Source organism: Anas platyrhynchos, chromosome 4 (genome assembly GCF_047663525.1).
Source record: "Anas platyrhynchos isolate ZD024472 breed Pekin duck chromosome 4, IASCAAS_PekinDuck_T2T, whole genome shotgun sequence".
NCBI classification, from domain to species: Eukaryota; Metazoa; Chordata; class Aves; order Anseriformes; family Anatidae; genus Anas; species Anas platyrhynchos.
The window spans coordinates 54,737,675-54,761,443 of record NC_092590.1 but is presented as its reverse complement, the minus strand read 5'-3'; the positions used below and the strand labels follow the sequence as shown (position 1 = coordinate 54,761,443).

Genomic DNA, 23,769 nt, shown 5'->3' with positions numbered 1-23,769 from the left:
GGTAAATTTCTAAATTAAATATTCAACAGTTTAGTCAATATCTTGGGCTTGACGTCAGTGATGGAGAGGTGATAGGGAGATCTGAAATCCTCTGAGCTTATTTAGACTACCACTTACTTAGATTGCCACTGAACCTTGCCAAAGTCTTGATTTGAAATCTTGCATTTGTGGAAACGTATTTCAGATGTAAGAATGTAATAGAGTGAGAGTGAACATTTGAATTTGCCTCTGATGAATACACATCACAGAGGAAATAATAGTCGTTTATGTACGAGTGTTCAGCTGAAGGATGTGTCCTTTGGGAACAGATGCAATTCAGTAATCTTCTCAGCTCTGGGGAGCAGAAATAGTAAACTAACAACTACAGTAAAACTAATCAAACCAAACCAAATACAAAAGATACTCTGATCAAAACAAAACCAAAAAAAAAAATAAAAAATTAAGGAATCTTGCATTCATGGGAAGAGTCTTGTAATTAAAAGGTGGCAGTACCACAAGGTACTAATAATGTTGTGAGGATGGATGCATGGAACAGCTCTGATGGGGGGATTCAGCACACAGCCATCTGCAGCTGACATACATGCCTGCTGGAAACACAGGGCTGAATGCTGTTGCTGTCCCTCAATTCTGACAGAGATAGAGGTAGAGTTAGAGAGAGACACAGAAAAAAATATTTCTTTTTATTTTTAAACACCTTTAAGGCAAGTAATAATAATAAAAAAATGTTATTAAGAATAAAATCCTGTAGGCAAGTCAGTCATCATTATTATTATTATTCACATTGAGGGTGACAGAGCATTGGAACAGGCTGCCTAGGGAGACTGTGGAGTCTCCTTCTCTGGAGATACTTAAGGCCTGTGTGGACGCCTGGGCAGCCTGCTTTGAGGAACCTGCTTTGGCAGGGGGGTTGGACCCGATGATCTTTCGAGGTCCCTTCCAACCCCTACAGTTCTGTGATTCTGTGATTATTTGTCGAGATTTCACTCAGAAGCCTGTAGATAAATTCACATGCAATTTAGCATCTATTGTAAAGAAAACATTACAAATTTCATTTTGGTTTTCTTGCCACTTTCTCTACCTGTTGGATCCTGTTTTGGACTTCAGGTTTAAGAAAGTAGATTGGTGCTGCATCAGGAGCTCCTGAGGTTTTAAAACCCAGAGACTGTTTTGACATTGAGGATTCCTGTGGAGACACACTGTCTTCTCCTTTCATTTGCAGTCTGGTTAATGGGCCTGTAAATTGAATTAGCTCAGTCTAAGTGCTCAAAATCCAAGCAAAATGAAAGCAAGATTAGAATAGTGTATGGAGGTTATTTGTGTTTTGGTGTCTTTGATTTCCTGGGGAATGCAATAAGACCAACGTAATAATAATAACATGACAAAAGGATATGTGATTGAAGACGTATGATTTGTTATAATGTACAAACCAGCATGTTACAGTGTTCAAATATCTGAGTGTTGGGTGCTCAGCTGGCAAGTCAGTGTTTCCTGAATCCATCCTTCCTTCCTTCCTTCCTTCCTTCCTTCCTTCCTTCCTTCCTTCCTTCCTTCCTTCCTTCCTTCCTTCCTTCCTTCCTTCCTTCCTTCCTTCCTTCCATCTATGCTGACATGCAGATCATTACCTCTCCTTCATTTACACAGGCTAAGCTCTGAATTTGTCAGTATAAGGCCAGGAATTTCATTCAGCATGAGTGTGATATCATCAATCACTCCAGATAGTACTTGTAAATGTTATTTCCCTCCTTATACAAAGAGTTTTGCCTGGATCAAACTGAGCGAGGTGATCCCAGTTCAGTGGCTGAGATCTGCAGAGCCAAAATGACTTAATGATTCATCTGTCTTGCAATTAGCTCAGCCATTAAGGAAACCAATACCTCAAGCCTCTGCCCTCTGCAGTCTTTCTCTGTTCACCTCTAGACTCACTAATCGGTTAGTCAGGTGGAAAAATCAAACCAGTCTCATCTGTTCTGTGTCTGTGGATGGTCCTTCTGCCTCCAGGCCTCATAAAGAGTTGACTGTGGGAATTCACAGCTATTAAAATTTCCTCTGGGGCACACAAAACAAAGCTGATGTGTTCCTGTTATACTGAAGGGTATATGAAATGCTACCCTTTTCTTTCCATCCAGGATTTAATACATTTGTACATACATAAATATTTCCTTCATCACTACTGATAGGGACCATATTTTAAATTACAAATAGCACATCAATCCAGGCATTGAGCTACATTTCTTATCAACTAGAAGCCAGATGGGAAATCACAGTGTATGCAGATCAACTTCCTTGCACAGGAGTCAGGCTACATAGTTGAACAGCTGTGTACACTGTTGAAAACCAAACAAAACAACTTCACAAGATTTTGGAGTTGTGGAGCGTTTTTTTTTTTTTTTTTTTTTTTTTTTTTTTCTCCTCAGGAATGATCTGGAGACATGGCAAAATAACATGTAAGGATTTATGAAGTTTTGAATAAAAGAAATCCACAGAAAGAATGTTAGTGGTAACAATAGCTAGTAATAATATACCCAAATGAAAGTCCTTTATCTTATTTTCATCACTCCTATTCCCACATGTGAAGTGAGAACTAAGATGCATTATTATATGTTATTGTCTCCAGAGTATCTAACATCTACAATTACAGTAATGATGTGGTTTTCTAAGGAAAAAAAAAATGATAGGAGGAAAACACTGAATCTGATTTTCTCTTGTGAAAGCCAGAGATGCAAACAAAGATTCTAAATCACTATTAGTCGTATTTTGGCTCAAAAATATATCTTAAAAATGCTATATGGTGGAAAGTCTGAGAGATGCTTGCAAGATCTGTGCTGCAAATCAGATATAAGATTTTGGTAGACATTTACATGCTCAGCAACAGAATTTCCATACAGTCTGTGAACAGTAACTTGTATATCTTTCTGCAGAAGGATAAATCTGGACAAAAAGAGGCCACTTACACATTGTTAGCATTGACTCCCTCAAAGGTGAAGTCCAAAGCCAAGTATTACTAATCAAAAACTTCATATCTGTTACACATGTACATATGCATATATGCATTTAGGAGTCAAAAGATTGACAGAAGTGTGCTAGAATTTTTTATATTTTATTTAGGTGATATTACCCAGAGATGCTGTCTGTGAACACTGAAGTCCTTGAAAGCACACCTGGGATACTTAACAAATGGTAGTGAGTCATGTGAGGAAGAGCGGTACTACACTGAATTTCACCAGATTGTTCTTCCTGTTTTATTCTGGTGTAACAGAATGCCAGATTTTCCTATTTCTTATACTCTTTTTTTTTTTTTTTTTTTTTTTTTTTAATTTAATTTAATTTAATTTAATTTTTAGAATAGGAGCTAAGATGAATAGATGTATGAGGCAGCTCAGGACAGGGTTCAGGTATTTCTGCTGTTTCCTGTGGAGCTCCGAGAATGGAAAAGATGCTGTGAAATTATGATGTTGATTTTCTTTTTTTCCTCAGTGAAGAAGGACTCTTTGCAATCCCTGAAAATTAGCCTTGAAAAGTATGAGTGTGAGCATCATTATTCTTCCCAAGAGAAGAAGATTAAATGCTTTTACAGTCCTGGATATTTCTTAGATTTTGAAGTCATTGATAAAATTATAAATTTAGATCTATTTATCTATCTATCTACCTATCTATCTATCTATCTATAAATACAAGAGAGAATCTTCTTTCTAGTGAATCAGTGCTTCCTGTAGAAGGTTCTTCTTCCAAATATTAGCTAGTTTGGTAGAATTTGGAATGTAATATTTGATGAGGAACTATCAGATTTTAGTCCAGATTTCAAAGATGTTATAAATCACACCGAAATAGAATATTTTCATATTTGAAAGCTTAAGCAGAACTTACAATAAATATGATATATAAATATTTCCCTTTAACTGTAATATTCTCTAATCTCTCATGTTTTCTTTTGAACCTTACCTGTAATTTCCTATATTAATGACAGTAAAGCTAATCTGAGATGGGCTCAAGCAGAGCCACTAAGGAATTTTCAGACAGAAAACTGAACTTTATGTCATATGTTTTATGGTTACTCCACAGCCTAACAACCCTTTACTTTGAAGACAATGACTATTCTATGCTAGATTCTGACATTCAGACCTAGCACTTTAGGTGTAAGTGGAACCTCCTTCCTGAGGAAATGCTTGTCATGATAGCTGGGAAGTGGCTTGGGAGACAGGTGCACACTGTTCTTAATCCTACACTGAGTAGGACATGTCCTACTCAGAGAGAAAATATACCAAAGATTTTAGTGAAGCTCAGCATATAAATTCAATCCTGTTCTTAACACTAAAATTTATGATCATTAAAGACTTTGGTGTCTAACTACAAGCCAAAGCTTCTGGAGAGACAGCTAGCACATTCCATATCCAATGAAGATAACTAACATGACCAAAATAAAAAAAAAAAAAAACAATGCTACAAACAATGAACTTTGAGACTGGCTATGTAACAGAGAAAATAAATGATTCTGCCTGTTATCAGACATATGACATGGGCCAAAGCTTCCACTCAGTGTTCTTACTACTGCAGTTGATATGCTAGAAGTATTTGCAAGCTCTCTTAAAGAAAAATATCTGGTCTGTACCTTGTATAACTCAGGTATTTAACATATTTAAGAACTGACCTTTTACTTTGTTCGGAATAAATAAACAAAATATGTTTTCAGCAGAAGTTGAACTACTTCATAAAGACAGAAACTTTTCACGAACCACTGTTTCTGCATTTAACCCAGCAGCCTGGCTCCTACAGATATATACCATGGAAAAAGCAGAAATGAAAGAACTATGCTGAAATGCCTGTCAATTTCAAATCAAGATAATTATTGAATATCTTTCCAGATACAACATAAAGTGTATCTCCTCAAAGAGTTTGGAAATTAAAGCTTTCTGCTACCCTGGCAAAAAGGGTAGCAGAAAGATGCCATAACAGAAAGATCCTCTTTCCTCCTTGTGCACTTGTGTGCACAGCCTAGATGCACGTGTTGGTTTATTTCCTCATTCATTTAAATCCTCCGTTATATAAATTGATCCAACATACCCAACCCACTATTGCAAACAGAAATATAGTCACAGAAGCCCTGTCATTCTGTCTATCAAGTGTTTAACAGAAGTTAAATAAAACTTACAAACAAAATGAAATGACACTGTAAAGCACTTGTCATATGAATAATTAGGCATTATAATAGCAACAGTCTGCTCAGCCTGCTCTAATCTGTAGTATTTTTGTTTAGCAGCTGCTATGCCTGACAAACAGATGCATGTTCTCTGGTGGGTATCTGGATATATACTCTGTGTGTCCTTCTGAGTTTTACTAAAGTTAAAATATTATCCTTGACCTGCAGAAAAGTAGGCAGATGTTTTACAGGGCTAGCAAATGGGAATATTCCTTTATGAGCAAGTGGGAAATGCACTAAATCTGGCTCAGCTAGCAACATGTTTATCCTTTATTATAATCTACATTTGTAATCTCTAAACCTTCCTGTTTGATGTTATTATCCACAAATACTAGTTCTTTGTAACAGAATGAACAAGTTCAGATTTTCAAACCAAGCTACCTGCTTCCCAACAATGGATGGGAAATCTTGGTCTTTTGAGTATCTGGGTGCTGATAACTGTTCTAATTATGCATTAACACCTATAGATTGCAGCAATATACTTCTGATTACTATCAGTGTAATAAAGTTAAAGGTAGTTGCAAACAGACTTTGTAGAGTAAAAAAAAGTTAATATCACAAGACGAGTCACTGTGAATTCATGCCATCTGTCTAATGATGAATGACACCAGTGTAAATGCTATCAAATCAGCCTACAGATTTGCTATATATACTTAGTAACCTGCAAATACACAAAGCAAAATGGCCCCACTTACACTGTGCATCAAAACAGACAGTATAACACTTTGTCACAGGGTAAATTACTCTATTAAAATTATCACATATTCAGAAATGAAGAAGACATTTGTTGTTTTCAACCTGATTTATTTCTTTTTTGGACAGCTGTTTTATTCTAAAAGTTTTGTTTTCATGATTTAGTTTCCACTTCATTGGTATTTTAAAGCTACCAACTCTGGCATCTTTTTATTACCTTGATCTTCTATTCTACTAATGGGAATGTCATGAGGTCTATTTTTACTGTAGTTTCTGATAGTATAAGCTACATTTCTTCAGGAAAACAAAATAAAACAAATCTTTGCTGTTTAATCACTTGCCTAGACTATCTTTCAAACATTTTACTACAGTTAAATCTTGTTGATGTGTGGTCCATTTCTGCGATGAAGCTGGTAGTGCTCCAGACTTACGAGAACAAATTATGTGGGACAGATTCTCTACTTGCATAATCTGCTGAAATAAAAACATATAATATATGCGTACATATGATGAACACTGACAAGTGGATGTTGTCTACATATTAAATACATTGTTAGGGTTATAAATGAAACTATACCTTCTTTCTATTCTCTTTTCTTCCAGTCTGATACAGTTAGAATAGCAATTTTTGATGTAATATCATTCCTCCTTAAAAGCACTAAATAATTTGCCTCACTTGACCTAATTTCAGTAATTTAAAAGGTAAGTATTTAGGCTAAGCTAGTTGGACTTTCATACTGTCATGGAAGGAAAATACAAGAGACTGCATGTACCTTTCTCCACGGAGTGTGGAAGATTCTCAGATGTCTATCTGGGAGCACATGTTGGTCTTTTAGGCTGCACTGTACAGCACTTGTCCCATAAGCTTCCTCCAGTACAATTATTTGAACTTCATGCCAAGAAGGAGGTCAGTAATTACCAAAATCACTGTTTTCTTTGTTCCTTTCAACTTAGCGATAAAGTTGAAGTCTGAGAATTTTACTGTTAACTATTATTTAGCAACAACGTCAAGCTAATGGTCTTGTCCAGTTCCTTGTGTCTCCTTCCTTCTCCAGACTCAAAGAATGGTTTTAGTACTTACAAAACTGTAGTACCTACACTTACAGAGTGCTTCTCTATACAGGAGAAATCTCCACAGTGATAACTTTTTCTCCATGTGCTTTGACTTTATGCTTGCTGATCCCCTTGCCTCAAATTAATCAAAAGTTGATGAAGAAGGAACAATAACAACAATAGCCAAATGTTTCAAGAAAAGTCATAATTACAAGTAAGAAGTATGTCATTACTGAAAAAATCTGCCACATTAATTTTAATTGATATCGCTCATTAAAAGAAATAATCATTTGAATGAATATAACTGTATAAAGAAACTAAGAAATAAGGAACACAAATATATCAGCTGGCAGGATGCAGCAGCAAAGTGGGTAAGTGGGGTTAGTGTCAGTGTTTATTACAGGAGTTAACAAATTTAATTCTACAGGAGGGACAGAGATGCTTAGTCAATTTTTATCCATTCTGTGTTTGTTGAGAATATGCACCAGGCAGATGGTATAAATCTGTGCGTTTCAGTTCTTTGAACTCTTAGATGTCATGTGAAGAATACAATCAGTTAAGTCCCTGTAATCTGTTTCCTGCTGGTTATGTGCACTTGCCCCCAAAAGTCACGTTTGCTCAGAGAAGGTCCACAGCTGGAATATAAAGATGAAACCTTATGTGTGTAAACACCTCTGTCAAAGGGCATTCTCTAGTGTGCTTGCATGTTTTCCTTCAGATAAAATTGTCATGTAGTTTTTTTGTTTTGTTTTGTTTCCTTCTTTTAATCAGAAACAAAAATATTTTCCATTGAGTAATGGAATTGCCATGAAAATAGTGAGTTTATTTCCTACTAGTAGAGAACAAGTTGTTAACAGTATTTGAAATATTTTTAGAATGTCATACAGTTTAATTCTGCATTTCTTCAATGCTACATTAGCTTCTTAAATCACTCAGGTATCATCAGGTTCTCTGCAATACAGACATGAGGAGCTTTTCCCATTGCCTACAATGAGAATAAAATTGTTTTTATGTTAAAGAATGTATAACATTAATTGGAGGAGATTAAAAATATTATGAAAGTGTGAAAAATATTTTTGTTATAGGAGCTCAGCTTTCCTAAGCAGTGACAATTCATTGCAAAGCACTAGGATTTTATTTAATTAAAAATATTAAAAATAATTTAATTACTGCAGATTTTTGAGGAGATCACTCAGACATCATAGCGTGTAAAGATATAGTTAACTTTGGAGTAGGCAATCTGTTAAGTGATTTCTTTAGGTGCCTTCTAGCCCTATTTAGATAATTTCAGAAGCTGTAAAGAGTGTGTATGGAACATTTTTGCTTCTCCTGTTGTGTAATCCATCTTATCCTACATTTCTTTTGTTTGACACATGTTGCCCCAATTAATTAGCTTTCTCCTATTCTTCTGTTCAGTTTCCCTTATTCCAGTCCATTGAAAACCCAAAACAGAACAGAGACCATAGTTACTGTCTGATGACAGCAGTGGCTAAATTTTGTTTAATATCACCTTGTTATTCTGCAACATATTGAGACTAATTGCTTCTCCACTGCTCTGTTAGTTTATGTAAATGCCGGCAACTCCAAGTACTGTCATAGCTCCCCTCCTAATCTCTGTAAGCTTATATAGAAAGGAAACTGGTGAATGAGGTCTGACTGGTAGGTGAATGAAATATCATGATGAAAGATGTGCCCATCATTGACTCCTCTTCGATATTGAAATTCGTGATTTTCACCTCAGGTGTCATGTACATGAGCAGTTGTGACTCTATAAATCTCGTGGAAAGCTCTTTCTTCCTTTTTGCCTTCCTCAGCAAACAAAAATTACATTTATATAAACTCATGTAATGTCTGTTATTGGGTTTATCATGGGTAGGTTTGAATTTTTATTCAATTAATATAATTTCTCCCTTTCTTCTTTAGTGCTAAAAACTACACAATGGCTCTTTAATATTTAATTGAAGATATCGTTTTACGGGTTTTAGTTTAAAGGTAACCATAGCACAAACACATCCATTATTAACTGCCGAACAGCAGTGTAGGTTCTTGGGGATCCTCTTTGGCTTAATATGAGAACCCCTGTCAGCAGGAAACAGTGCTGGTATTGTTGGTAAGCGTGACAAACTGGCAGATCCAATGGGCACTACAGTGGAACAATGCAAACTGCTTATATCGGTAGAAGAGAAGATGTTTAAGAGCGAGGTGAAGGCGGAAGGCGAGAGGCTGTCGAGGAAGGTTCGGTTCCGTGTGGCATCCTCTCACAGCGGGAGGGTGCTGAAGGAGGTCTATGCTGATGGGGAGGCCACTGACTCGCTGGACTCTGAATATGCCAGTAGCTCGGAGACCGACCAGACCAGCCGTCTGAGTGAGGTGGAAGGGCAGCAGAATGGACACGTCGGGTCTGAGTGTGATGAGAATGAAAACGAGCAGGATGACTTGCTTATTTTAGTCAGAGCTGCTAAAGAGAAGGGTTTTGGTACAAAGCGAGTCAACATTCTCAGCAAAAATGGCACTGTCAGAGGTGTCAAGCACAAAGTCAGCGCTGGTCAAGCCCTCTTTGACAATCTGTCAAAAGTATTTCAGGTAAGTGATGCAGTACAGCTGGCTCTAGGCCCAGTATCTGTCCCTTTTAATGTTGCACGTTATTCTGTTCCTTTGTCCAGATCTCTCTCTTTGACAATTTCTCAGGCTCTGGATTCAATTCTGCCTCCTCCCCTTTGCTGGCTGCTGGCTGCTCTTTCTCAGCACAGTCTCATTGCTCTTTCTGGCTCCACCCTCCAAGCTGACTGCGATATTTTTCTGTCAAAATTGACCTAAAATTTGCTTATGAGCACTGGGTATACTGTGCTTCTCATGTCAAGACTAGGAAAGAAACAAAACAGAGGAATTAACTGGGGCTTTACCAAAGATCTGTATAGGGGATCTGTACAAGGATGTGTCATGTTTCCACCTCTCTTGTATTAGTTCTAATGAGTTTGCAATGCTATCTACTGTCCCCTACATGTAAATATGTATACTTTTAAATTCCATTGTGTTTAATCTGCAAAGTAGATCAAATTAAATGCAGGATGGCAGCAATGACTGTTTTCCCACATGAAAATTTCAGAGGAATGAAATCTTAGTCACATTTATTAATTTATTAGTCTCTTTTATTAATGTCTGTTTTCCATTCATTTTATTGAAGGAGTAGAATATCTGTATTTGAAACAGTATGTGCCACGCTGACCCCTTAGGCAGAGAAATATAGGCCTCAGAAAATTCAAGATAATGTTCTAAAAAATTTAGTTCATATATATAATTTATCTACATAACTATTCAGGTCTTTCAGTCATTAATATTCAAACAAAGGAACAGGTATGCAACCAAACTCTCTAAAGTTTGTTAGAACCCAGAATTATGATGCTCATTTAAATTAGCCTATAGTTGGCTTCAGTGCCTTCTTTTAAAATAATTTATGCAGCTTTAAATCACGGGGAATTTGATATTAGTAACAATGGCTTTTTGTATTAAAATTAAATATTCTAAAAGTTCTTTGTTACTTTGAAGCTAACTCATTTCATAATACTTTAGGAATGGCTGTGGACTAGCATTCTCTTTCTTCTGAATATGAACTCACCCCCTATGCTGTACCTAGTTTTTTTGTCAGTACTGATGTTTCTGTGTGAGATGACTCTTTCTTCAATGATGAATCATCTGTAATGTCTGTGTTTTGTTCTTTATATCACAGAGCACTCAGAGAAAGCACAGCTTTCTTTCAAGCTACTCACCAAAAACTTTGCCCTTGAGTTCCCCGCTCTGACAAACTCACTGGGGACTTTTTCTAATCAGATATGAGTTAAGAAGTGTTAGCCGGGACATGTCTGTGTTCTTCTCCCACCTTGATTCCAGACCCTGCTCCATGTTATTTTCCTACAAGATCTTGTTTCCTTAGAGATAAAGTTTGAAGTGTAGTGAAAATGGGCGGATGTTTGCATATCTTTTATGTCATATTGTGATATAATTTTCTGTGCTACGTGGTGAGCACAGAGAAGAGCTAAACAGAGAAGTTGTCTTTGGGGCTGATTTGGAATGGCCTGATCCTGATTTGAAATAAGATCATACTCTGTCTAGCTACAAATGGAGTATAATTTTTTTAGGATAACATTGTAAGATAATTTCTAGTTTTCTGTAAGTATGTTCCAGACAGTTTATTGTGCAGCAATACCATGTAGAGAGCAACAACAATTCTGGATTCAAAAATATATTAAGATAGAAATATGTCACTGTAAAAAGATATAACTCAAAATCCCTTGATCTGGGCACTTTCCTAAGTTCACTTGATTATGTGAGAACATCTACAATTACATGTTTTGCTTCCCTTGGGTAAGCAACAGCAGATGTATAACAACAGCTAAAATGTATATGGAATCTCTTATCCTTGATGAGAGCCTGTTTCTGTCCCTTTGGTGATTCAGCAGTAGATGACCTCATCATACAATTCTCAGAATCAGTGTCAAAGCAGCTATTTGTAATCTCAAAGTATGTTCATGACTTCTTGACAGTCCTAAACTGAGTACTGACAAATTCTTGAATGCAAACATTTATTATTTAGTTTTAATAGATCACTTATTAACTAAAATATGTATGCAAGAAGTCAAATACTGTGCATTTGTGAGTGTCCTGTGACCCTGAAAGTATTTTTTTGTTTTTCTGCAGTGTCTGTCCTTTGATTCTTCAGACTACACCTGCACACCTCTATTACCCTATTATCCTGAATTGAATGGGATAGGATAGGATAGGATAGGATAGGATAGAATAGGATAGGATAGGATAGAATAGAATAGAATAGAATAGAATAGAATAGAATAGAATAGAATAGAATAGAATAGAATAGAATAGAATAGTTCAGTTGGAAGGGACCCGCACAGATCCTCAAGTCCAACTGTCCTTTAAAATAAGTCACTTTATTCAGATATTCTAAGGGTAAACAGGGATTCATTAAATGGTCCTTAAGTCACACAGTAAAGGTCTTTGATGTATGATGTTCAGAAAAACTTCTATTATGTCTGTGATAAAAGCATTCCTACTTATTTTTGATATTCCATTGAATACTTGTCTTTTTGACTAATTTTTCCCCATTTACTAACTACAGCCTTTCTACAGAATTGGTTTAGACAGCTCCTTCCCACAACAGTCTCATGTAGAAACCTCACATCTTCTGGAGTTTTTGGGAATGTGAATACTGTGAGGCATACAGGCAGTATTTGTAGAGGAAAAAAAATATCGTTATTGTATGATACAAGATTGGCCGGAGAATATATATATACCACCAAATAGATGTACAGCCCCAGCTACATCTTCCTGCAACCACATGCCAAGCACTTCCATCACCAGCACAGCCACTAAATTCCAATTTCAGGCATTTCTTAAAATGAACTAGGTCCCATGCATTAGCCTGGCCAATGACTGTCCCTGGACACGAGCTGCTGTGGCATAGTGACAGTAGGAGCTGCGTCTCCTTTCCCCCTGGGAGGAGCCTGGGGAGCCCAGCAGGAGCATCCGTGCACAGCTGTGGGGCACAGGTGTGGGGCACAGGTGTGGGGCAGAGAAGCATGTGCTTAGGGTAGCATCTCTGCTCCATGGCAGGAAGTGTTAGGGACAAAAATGCAGGAAGACACCAGCCCTGTTTATGGGGAACAGTGTCTTCCCCATAGAAGACCTTCCCCAGGTCTTCAACCCCTCCAGCCTTTTTCTTCCAGGGGTGATGCCACAAGGAGAACATTCCCATAGCAACCATCTCCTGGAGCAAGTAGGCTGCTGGGGCTCCCCTGTGTCCATCCTGTCCCACCACCATGCCCATTCAGCAGCCAAATCCACCTCACTTGGGACCTGAGGAGTGGCCTCAGTCCATTTGTACAGGCTGACACTGCAGTGGTCAGATAGTCAGAAATATTTTATCCATGAGAAATGTGCCCGGTTCAAAACCCTGAAAGGACCATGAGCTCTTGGTCTTCCTGGTCATCCACCTTCTCAGCATGAGTGAAATTATCTTAATTGAAATATTAAATCTGACCACACTGGCAGTTCCAGAGCTAAGTAAGTGACCTTCTGATTACACTGGGGCATAAGCTCTTTCTCTGAATATATAAAGTAATTATTTTCTTCATGTAACTAAAGTGTTTGTTTTCTAATACTGAAACCTGGACATTGTTTAAATATGAATAGGTTTGAATGCATCCTATATTTTCCTATATGAAACAGAACATAAATTATTCTTGTTTCCTTGAAATAAATTTAATTCTTTTCATAATTACTTTGCGTGTGTGTATGTGTGTCTGGGTGTCTGAACAGGCTGTTCCTGTGATGGCTTCCAGGCGATGCAGAGCAAAAGTCCTCGGGTTGCCCAGTATATTGCTAAGTAGTGCAATGTTTTTTTCATGTGAGACTTTGCTGTGCACAGCAATGGAGCTCAGCCAGAGCTTTCACACAGGTCTCCTCTCATTCCCAGTTTCATCATGGGTCCTTTCCTCTAATCCCACACTTACACACTACACTGGCCTTCCAGTATGCTCCGAGAGGACACTTTCTGCTAAATTAGCTACAGATCTCATTCTCAGGCAGGGCCTGCTGACATCTGTTATGGAAGGGCAGGCCTGGTTAACAGACCTGATTAATGCCTTTCTGAACATTGTATGAGAATGGATATGGGTGGAGGGACATAATGTGTTTGGTCTTAATGATATTTTCCAGTGCAGTATCACAGGTAGAGCTAGCATTTAACATTACAAAGTGCAAGTCAATATTCAGCCAGATAAAGGATTAGCTTATTAATATTTAGAGGGAGAGATGGGAAGGAAGAATCAGATAGAGTTAAGAATCAGATAGAGTTTGTTAAGAGAAGGAAAGCTCTTGGGGTGGTTAGATTCATTGCCATCTCTGTTTGTTAGTGATCTGGAGAAGTGAACACACTGCAAGACATGCAGATCTCACAAAACCAGAAGGGATGGCTAATACCAAGCCACAGAGAAAATAAAATGAAAGACAGCGACAAAAGCAACAGTCTTTCAAAAAAGGCAGGCGCTGAAAAGTACTGATAAGAATGTTTCTGTTGTAACAGTAAAAGCAAAGGCCTTAGGTTGGGTGGCACACTGTATATCAGTCCATCCTCTGAAGTGTAGCACTGCAATCCCCAAAACTATGGGCAGAAGATAGAGGAAGATGTCTGTGGTTTTACTGGAGAAGTCATGATGTAACTTCATTCCCCTCCACGTTTCTTTGGTGGATGGTCAGTGTTGGTTGTGCTCCTGATTCTCCAGCATCATTGGACTCTCTGAACTCAAAAACTTATGCCAGGACTGGACTAAGTTTGTCAGAGGCCTCCTGAGCTTTCTCTTCATATTCTTATCCATAGACACTGTCCTATGACTCCCAAACAGGCATAGGTCGCAGAAGGAATTGACATGCTGGATTCCCAGTACCTGTCCATAGCAATGGCAGGGAAACCTGCTCATAACCTAAAGCCACAGTTTTTGCCACCCCAGTGAGTTACCTTCTCTGAGATATAAAGTTCAAATGTTTGTTCTTAGTGTTCATGAATCTGGAAAACTAAGTATTGAGCAGTGTAGCACTGAAATCCACCTAAGAATAGGAAAAGTTATAATTACAGAGAGTCAAATGACTAAAAAAAAAAAAAAAAGTTTTTTTTTACAGAAAATTAGTGTTAACAGGTCATCTGGATCACTACTGGAATGGTCAAACTGTCTTTTCACCTCCTCCTTTGTACCTTCCTAAGTACTTTTATCTTCAACCACAACACGTGGGATGGTGATTCAATTAATTCAGTTGATTACATGACGGCTAAAAATGGTCATTTCCAGAGCTGGTTGCTGAACAGCTACACTGATTCAAAAAGACAAATTTTCAGGTCTGTCAGTTTTTAACAGGAACCTGGGGTTGGTTTGTACTTAGGATATTAATATTGTTATTACATTGTCCTATAAATCAGCTCTCATATTCTCCTATAAATCAGCTATAAAGCACCAAACAAAGGAACCTTAAAAGAAGTCTGTATTCTTGAGACACTCAGAGCAGAGGCAAACCCCATAGACAGTTCAGACAATTAAACCTTTCTGCTCAGTGTAAATATATTGTTCTGCTTCAGATAAGCATGTACTTTGCTTCTGAAATCACACTTACATTTGCAGATGAGTGCAAAATGTTATAAAACTGAACTGGCATTTCCCCACTGGTTGTACTGTTTTTATTCATTTAGCACAGGTAGACAGGATCACAAAATGCAAGGCAACCGAGAACCAGCCTTTGTGCATTTTGCATCAGAAGTCAGGCATCAGTGATGTGATTGGTGCAGTTTTGAACCTCAACAGGCTTATCTGTGCACACCAGTCCTCCCTGAAACAGAGACTGTATTGACACTTCCTAGCACTGGTCTGTGAACACCCTTGACACTTGAGTCTCATGTACAGCCAGACTGGCAGGAGCAGGATGGGAGCAGCAGTGGGGAGATCATTTTGCACTTTGTTTTCACCTTCTCCCTTCTGCTGATAGAAAGCAACTTCTAAGAACTAACTGGTACTGAATAGAGATGTCTCAGACTCACCCCAGCTGGGGTCTAAGGACCTGTGGTCCAAGCAGATTGAGCAGCCTGTATGAAAAAGCAGAGCTGTTGCCCTGGGCTGTGAGGGACAGCACAATTACATTTTTCGCTCTGTGAAGTCTACACCATGTGGCTACTTTCCCAAGCAGAGTGATTTATTAATAAGTCTCACCCTCTGGCTTTATTCTTTGCATAACAAAGGGCAGAGCGAAGAAGATACGCTTATACTGCAGTGAATACTTATATATGGAATACATATATGTAGTATTAGAGTGAACCAAGACTTTAGGTATAGATTCAAAAAAAATAGGCTTCTGAATAAGGACTTACAACTAAATTGATTTTCCAAACCCCTCTTTTGTTGCCACCTTGTCTCAAAGGCAAAAAAACAACAACAAACAAACAACTTTTATTAATGAAAATTTGACTAATGATCTGCCTTGGCCATGTGCCTCATTATCTTGGTATTGACAAGATGTGACAGGTACCTCCTACTCATGTCCTGTGGGAACCACAAAATAGGCGTTCCTTTGCTTGTCTCACCTTCAGGGCTTGATGCAGTAGGTGTCCTCTGAGCATGCCTGGTGGATTGGATCCTACACAAAATATACATAAGCAGATGCTGCTTTGTTACAAAACGTGTCTGCAGGAGGCAGTGGTGGGAGTAGTACTTTCAGTTAAGCAGTCATAAGACAGCATGAATAAGTTGCTGGAGCGTGAGTGGGGGACAGGCTTGCTGAGTCTCAACTTGTCATTCCAAATACTATACTTGACTCGCATTTCTCTCTCTCTCTCTCTCTCCAGTCTTACACATTATAAGGTGATGGCATTACTACAGCAATAAAGTGTCCTAGAAAAGCTTGGAACCTGTGACTTACTTTTAAAGGGACAGGAGGTAGAGAGCAGACTGAATCCAGGTAGACATGACCTGAGAGACTGCAAGTAACCATGTTCTGCCACTCTCTGCCTCCCTTTAAATCTGAAAAAAACAATCAACCAACCAAATAAACAAACAAAACAAAACCAAAAACATTTGCTTTCTTTTTGAAAGAAAGAACTAATGTGCTTGTTCTCAGGCAATGAACACAAATGCCAAATGGAATATAGTGCCTCCTGGTTGTAGGAAGTAGTATTCCTAAAAATATTGCCCTAAGGAAATTCTCTGAGCTGAAAAGAATCATAAACTTAGAGAGTATTAGGGGGAAATACCATATATATTTTCTATCCTCTCTTAATTATCTGTCTGGTAGATGACCTGGAATACTAGATGAACACTGGTGCTGAGCCCAGTTGCGGCTCTAGTATTCTTACATAATGCCATTTTGCAGAGCTGCTCAAGAAGGTGCTCAGCCTTTGAATGAATGTGGAAAATGCCTCTTCTTCCTTTAAGCTGACCTTATTGTTGATTGAAAAAGAGTAATGTTAAGTAAACTGCTTATCAAAAAATTCTTAGGATATTAGTTGATTATTTTATTTTTCTGAGAGTTGGCCTCTTACAACAGAGATAAAATGATGAACTGGTTAAAATTAAATGTTAATCAGCAGCAATAACATTTTTTTTTTGTCTATGAAGCTCAAATTGGTAACTCAGGAAGACAATTAGGAAAAAATGACTTTCAAAGTATTCTTAAAACTAGGACCATCAAGAAGAATTTAGGTTATTCTCTCTTCTTTGATATGGTACAACACAGAATTACAGAATCACAGAATTGTCTAGGTTGGAAGAGACCTCAAGATCATCGAGTCCAATCTCTGACCTAACGCTAACAAGTCCTCCACTAAACCGTATCGCTAAGTTCAACATTTAAATGTCTTTTAAAACATGCTGCCTGCTAGCTCATTTGCTGTGTCCTCTTGCCAATAGATATCTTCATCCCTTTGACACAGGACAAATGAAGTCTGTGGAACACTTAAAGCTGAAAGTTGAAATATAGTTGTCTACAAATACGAACCATCCTATATGCTTAGTTACTAGCATCAGTCTTGTTTATTTAGATCTAATGATTATGTGCAAATAAACCACCTTGCAACAAGACATTTAAGGGTTCTCATTGTACGTCTTAGGTGATGTATATTTTAGTTACATTTGCAAACATGGAAGCAAATATTTTAGGGCTACTAAGATGATTAGAGGACTGGAGCACCTGTTGTATGAGGACAAGATGAGAGAACCGGGCCTGTTTAGCCTGCAAAAGAGAAGGCTGAGGGGAGACCTCATCAATCTGCATAAATATATGAGGGGAGGGTGTCGAGCCTGTCTTTTTTCTGTTGTGCCCTGTGACAAGACAAGAGGCAATGGGCACAGACTGAAGCACAGGAGGTTCTGGCTGAATATGAGAGGGCACTTCTCTAGTGCCCTCTCACTTCTCTAGTGAGGGTGAGAGAGCACTGGAACAGGCTGCCCAGAGAGGTTGTGGAGTCTCCTTCTCTGGAGATATTCAAAGCCCGTCTGGATGCCATCCTGTGCAATGTGCTCTAGGTGATCCTACTCAGTAGGGGGGTTGGACTGATGACCTTTAAGAGGTCACTTCCAACCTTCATTCTGTGATTCTGTGATTTTGCTAGAGAGGGCCAATTTGTCATTAGTTTGCACAGCAGTACAGTTGTGCAATTGTAAAAATATATTAATGATGAGGATAGAGCTCATTTATTTCAAAAAATTTTAGCTTCAGAGTTAGAATTTTTCTTCACCTTAGCGGTATGGTTCTCCAGGTGTGTACTGATGTTTTTCATTTCATGCCATAAAAGGCATTAACAAAAATAATTATTAACAAGTTAATTACATTACGATTCCATGTAATTTACAGATCTCAGAACTACTTCAGATCTGAATTAGGATTTACAAACCCTTTGAAATACCAGTATTTGCAAAGACTAGCTAGTCGACATTAAATGTACACATGCTTTATTGGTACTCTGTTACAATGACCCAAGTAAAGTGTATTTTAGTAGTTGACCAAAAACACATTTCAGGAGTCACCTGCTGCCAATTTAATTGTCATGTATGTGTCATCTCATTTCTTAAGAGAGAAGAAGTGAAGCCATGTTTCTTTGCAAATAATGTTTGCTAGATTGTTCTGGTCTGTCAGCAGCCTGCTCTGACATTTGTCTAGTACTGTTGACAGTTTATTACACACTACACCAACACAAGGTTTGTGATTAACAGTTTGAAAGAAAGAAGTGGTTATAGAGATACTTCTCTGTTTGGCTGGAACTTTAGCCTGTGGCTGTAATGTTCAGCAGCATCATAAGTTTGTAGCTAAAGAGCAATAAAATATGCTTAAGAATGTAATTTGCAGCCAGAAAGAAAAAGGTTTGACTTTCAGGCATGAAAACCCCTCTTCATTGCAACATCCAGTGCTAGTTATTACAAAGCATAAAAGTTAAATCTTGCTAAAATTTTCCACATCTTATAAGGTAAATAGTAATCAGGATAACATCCCTAGCCTGTTGATTTTGAAAAGGAGTAGGAAAAATATAGCTTCCCAACCAAAGAGGCAGTCTTGTGCTTTTGCTTGGAACGGTTAGTCATATTGTAGAGAGTTGGCCACAGTACAGGTCTTTACAACCTCCGTCATACAAAGCAACAGAAATGGTCACAGATGAGCAACTGGAGTCAGTGAGGTAAAGACTTATTTCACACATGACAAGAAAGATGACAGAAAAGCCATCTATATTGCTAGTATAAATTGTGGAAAACATTTTAACAACTTTAGTACAATTTTGCTTTGGAACTATATCTAGAGACACCATTCATCAATAATGTCAGAGAAGTATGTCTTCCATACCACAGAAATGCCACATGAAAACTCACTCTTCCTTCCCTTGTCACAAAGAAATATGGGAAAGCTTAGTGGCCAATAACTGCACAAGTTGATAGCAAAATGCAGTGTTGTCTTCCGCACTGACAAATCAGACAATACTGGTGCAAAGGCAAAAAAATATTTGTTTGAGATTGACCCTGGTAAGATATTTGGAATGCCACTGACTGCTAATATTTTAATGAATTTTAACAGTTGTGCAATATTATTTAATAAAAATGTATTTCCCCATGCAACTTGTGCATGTACATCAGAAAGTGGACAGTTTCTAAACCTGCATACACAATTGCAGGTTTTAAAAGAAAATATGTTCTTTTCCTGCCCAGCTGCTCACATCCTGCTCTTGATGTAGTGCACGTAAATGCAAAGGACTCTCCCTTCCCACATGGGCATCAGTAAAGCATTTCATTGGTATTCAAGTGCAGAATGCCACAAGAGACAGGAAACATTCTTTCCTGATTAAAGAAGGGAATAATGAGTGATTTAACCATTATTGCTAGAACTCATTCCATCTATTGCAGATCTTAATCTGCATCTTGAGAACTTCCCTTTCCAGGTATTGGCTGATGTTTTCAATCAGATTTCCAAACGTGTAATGGAGAAGTCATTTGTTCTTCTAAATCCCACCATCGTCCAACAATATAAGCAGTTCCTTCCAACAGGCAGTTTTATCTCAGCCATTCTTGCAGCTCTCTTTTAAAGTCACAACAGATAAAGACAAGAATTGACAAAGAAAAGATGTCAAGTGAACTTTCTGACCATTCTTTCATCCTGTATCAATTATCATATTAGTAGAAAAGTATGTAGCAAACAGAAATGTAATCAGTATGGAGTTTCAACATTGCTTGAAGATATGATACGATATTAGAATAAATGTTCTCACTGTGTTTTTTTCTTTATTACTTTTTTTTTTTTTTTTTTTTTTTTAGGGCATTAAATAATACCTATGTAAAGAAGACAGGGAAATGTTGCTCTAAAAGAAAAGCAGATAGGTAACTTAAATCACTCCAGCATCTCCATTTCTATTCATATTTTTTGACCACAACACATTTAACTACATGACACGATATATCATGTCATATATATATCATATATATATATGATATATCTATATCATGAAATGATATAGATTATATCCCTATTATAAGTACATTATTATAGGAAAGTATAATTTTAAGAATAAAAATGTATTTTTTATTTTAAAACTATACATCTCTGGACCAAATTCTACTTTTGACTAGAGCATAAAGCTGCTTAACCTGTCCCTGCTAAAAAATTTTCACCAACTACAGATGTGATATACAGAACAACTACATTGGCAGCTATTTTGCTAATAGGTTGGGGTATTCATTTGAAGCATACAACCTGTTACATTCTGATTTTCAGACATTTTATCTATTTAGTTAAAAAAAGGACAAAAAAATAAAAAGCCGACAACATTTTTTTTTTTTTTCTTGGTCGAACAAGAAACCTATAACTGTTCTGCACTGAGATATAATCTACTTTTCTCACACAGAAATGATGGATGAGTCATCTGTACCTCTTTACATCAAAGCTAGGAATAACACTATGGGTTATTCCAGGGCAGAGCTAGTATATTTATGCTGTCTAGGAGTTGCATCCTCTATGTCTACATAAAAATATCCATCTCTGCCTTTGGTTTTGGAATCCATTCAATAAGAAAAGGAATGATGCACCTTATGTGTTCAATGCACGTGGCTCTTTAATTTAAAGAAACAAAGATTGAGTGTGTAATGAGTAATTAACTACTCAGAGTTTGAAGATGAAAGTACCAAAGTTCTAGATATTATTAAGTAATGAAGATATAGCTGAAAGCATAGTTCCAATTATGTTAGGTAATTTAGCAGGGAAACAGGGTCCTTTATCTCTCAGTGTTAATACAGAACTAAGTAGTGCTATAACTTGAAGACATTCCTGTTCATCACTTCCGTGTATTGAGTGATAAGGCTCTCTGTTGTTGCGGAGCAAGGACCGAGTCAGCACTTCGTCAGCATTTTGTCAAGCTAAGCATTGCTCAACTTTGCTCTTTGTCTCATTCAGAGACTTGCGGAACATTCGTTAGCGGAAGCAGAGTGCTTTGTGGTCCTGGGGGTGAGTATGCTCACTGCACACCTGAAAAAATTTGCATTTTCTTTGACTGTGAAGTACAAATGACAACTTCAACTCATTACAGAATAGCCTGTTTTTATCTCAACCCAGATGAGTAATATCTTCAGGTAGTAGTTAAATTGTATAGAACAGTGGGAAAGAAAAAGGGAATCATTTTCCACATCAGTGGCAGAAGTTTGGAAATGAAAGTTATGCATGCCAGGAGGGTGCTGGTTTCCCAGTTTAGCTCAACATTTCTTGTGAGTTTCAAGATGCCAGTGCATCTCATTTCAGTTGCCATTCACAGGAATAAAGTAAAAGATTAAATTACTTTTGACAGAAAGCTTGTTATCCGCCAAGCATAAAAACTCCAGGGTATATCCCAAATCAAAGTAATATTCATTCAAATTTTTCCTCTGGTTTTCATAGAATAATTTAGATTGGAAAAGACCCATAAGATCATCAAGTCCAGCCATTTGATAAAATAGGAAGGTAAATTGTGAAGAATGGATTACAATTTAGAATTTTCTCTACTGATGCTACTTGCAGTTCAGAAGTGGCACCAGCAACTTAATCCATTTATGCTATTGCTTTCTTCAGCTGTTCTGAGTGAGCAGTACTTCTGTTGTGTAAGACAGACTGATTTTTGATCAGTCTGTAATTGATCGTAATTAAAGGTAAATTTTCAGCTGACTTAAATCTAACTGATAAGAGCTTTCCTTGATATTGGTTTGTACTTACACAGTATCTTTAACACTAGAAAAATTAACCTTTTCAGCACTAGTGCAATGTCATGGACTATTGCTTTGTTTCCTGATTTTTTTTTTTTTTTTTTTTTTTTTTTTTTTTTTGTGATATACTCAAGGCAAGTCTTAGGAAAACAGAACCATTCACCACACAAAGCATAGGTTGGCCAAGAAGACAGAAGCATATAATATCATGACCAGGTTCCCACCTGATAAACAGTTTGTTCTGCAGTCAGCAGTGTGATGAATTACATTTGAAAGAAGCTCAACAGGCTAGAGTTCATTTTCATAGAGCAGCAATGCCTTTTAATTAAACAAACTGTAACTGACATTTGGGAACTGCTGGAAGAATCACTATGTGAGCAAACTGCACCTGGATGTGTTTAAATGTAAAATGATTGTCAGAGATCCATGTATGCATTATTACACTATTATTAGCATCTATCAATCTCTCCAGCAGTGTAAGGTTACAAAGGGGATATTTTAGAAAGGATGAGTGAGTGACTGGTGAAAGATAGGAGAAAACAGAAAGAGTGATTATTTATTCAAGCAGAAATCAACCTGCCAAAATAGGAAGGAGTAGCAACCTTTTCTTTTAAAATTCATCTGCCTGCCAGAGAACAATAAACAGGGTTTTCCAAAGCTGCTGCCAAAAAGAAATGGGCTGGAGTAGACACAGTCATTTTCATGACAGCAATTTGCTGCTGATCAACACAACCCTAAAGTATGAAATGTTCCACTGGGGGAAGCAGCAGTGATTACAGACAGATGGGACCAGCATGCTCAAACCAGGACTCAGAGCCATGCTGTTTGCTGACTTTTTCACATGATCTGTGCTCTAAAACAGCTTAATCTTTATCTGCCCACTCTCAGAAAGTCTTGCTTTGCTTCACTTCTGGCTAAGGCCATCCTTACTTATAGGATATTCTCAAACAGGACACAAGCTGTGCAATGGAGAGACATGCTCTACATGGAGAGACATGCTCTACATGGAGAGAAAACTCAATATTCAAATATCTTGAACAGTGTGATAAACATAAGCAAGAATAAAAGCTGTTTTATTTCTGAAGATAGGATTTGAGACCTAAATCTCTTTAAGACAATTGTATTGTGCTTTTATTTTTTGTTTGTTTGTTTTGTTAGTAATTCAGGGTGACATCATGGGAAGTGTAAATAATCCTTAGAATTAACCCCAGCATTTGAATAATTAGCAGAACAAGATGCTTCTACTCATGACGGGTAATCATATTTGAAAAATCATACTCATATTATTAGAAAGCAAGGCCCTAAGGAACCTTACAATGTGAACTGAGAGTAATATAACATGCAAGAAAAATAATTAGCAATTCTAAATATTTTGTGAACACAGACAAATATAATCAACTCTAGATAAGTTTAGCATTTCTGTTTGGGCAAGTGGTGAAACACTAAAAACTAGTCACAACTCTTTCAAGTTGACCTATATGCTCTCTTTTATTTTCAGCCCATCTTCTTGTTTTGACTAGAACCAGAAAAAAAAAAAAAAGGCTCAGAAAAAATAAGCACATAAAATCAGAATGT

General features: G+C 37.4%; 1 protein-coding gene across 1 annotated transcript in view; it reads left to right on the top strand.

Annotated features, from left to right (window-relative positions):
• Window positions 1–9,112: 9,112 nt before the first annotated feature.
• The window catches only part of GRXCR1 (glutaredoxin and cysteine rich domain containing 1), a 37,211-nt gene continuing 22,554 nt past the window's right edge, over window positions 9,113–23,769 (top strand). The window contains exon 1 of the mRNA XM_021269446.3: window positions 9,113–9,523. Within this exon, the coding sequence (XP_021125121.1) occupies window positions 9,128–9,523 (396 nt within the window). The 5' untranslated portion in view covers window positions 9,113–9,127. The remainder of the gene's footprint in view (window positions 9,524–23,769) is intronic.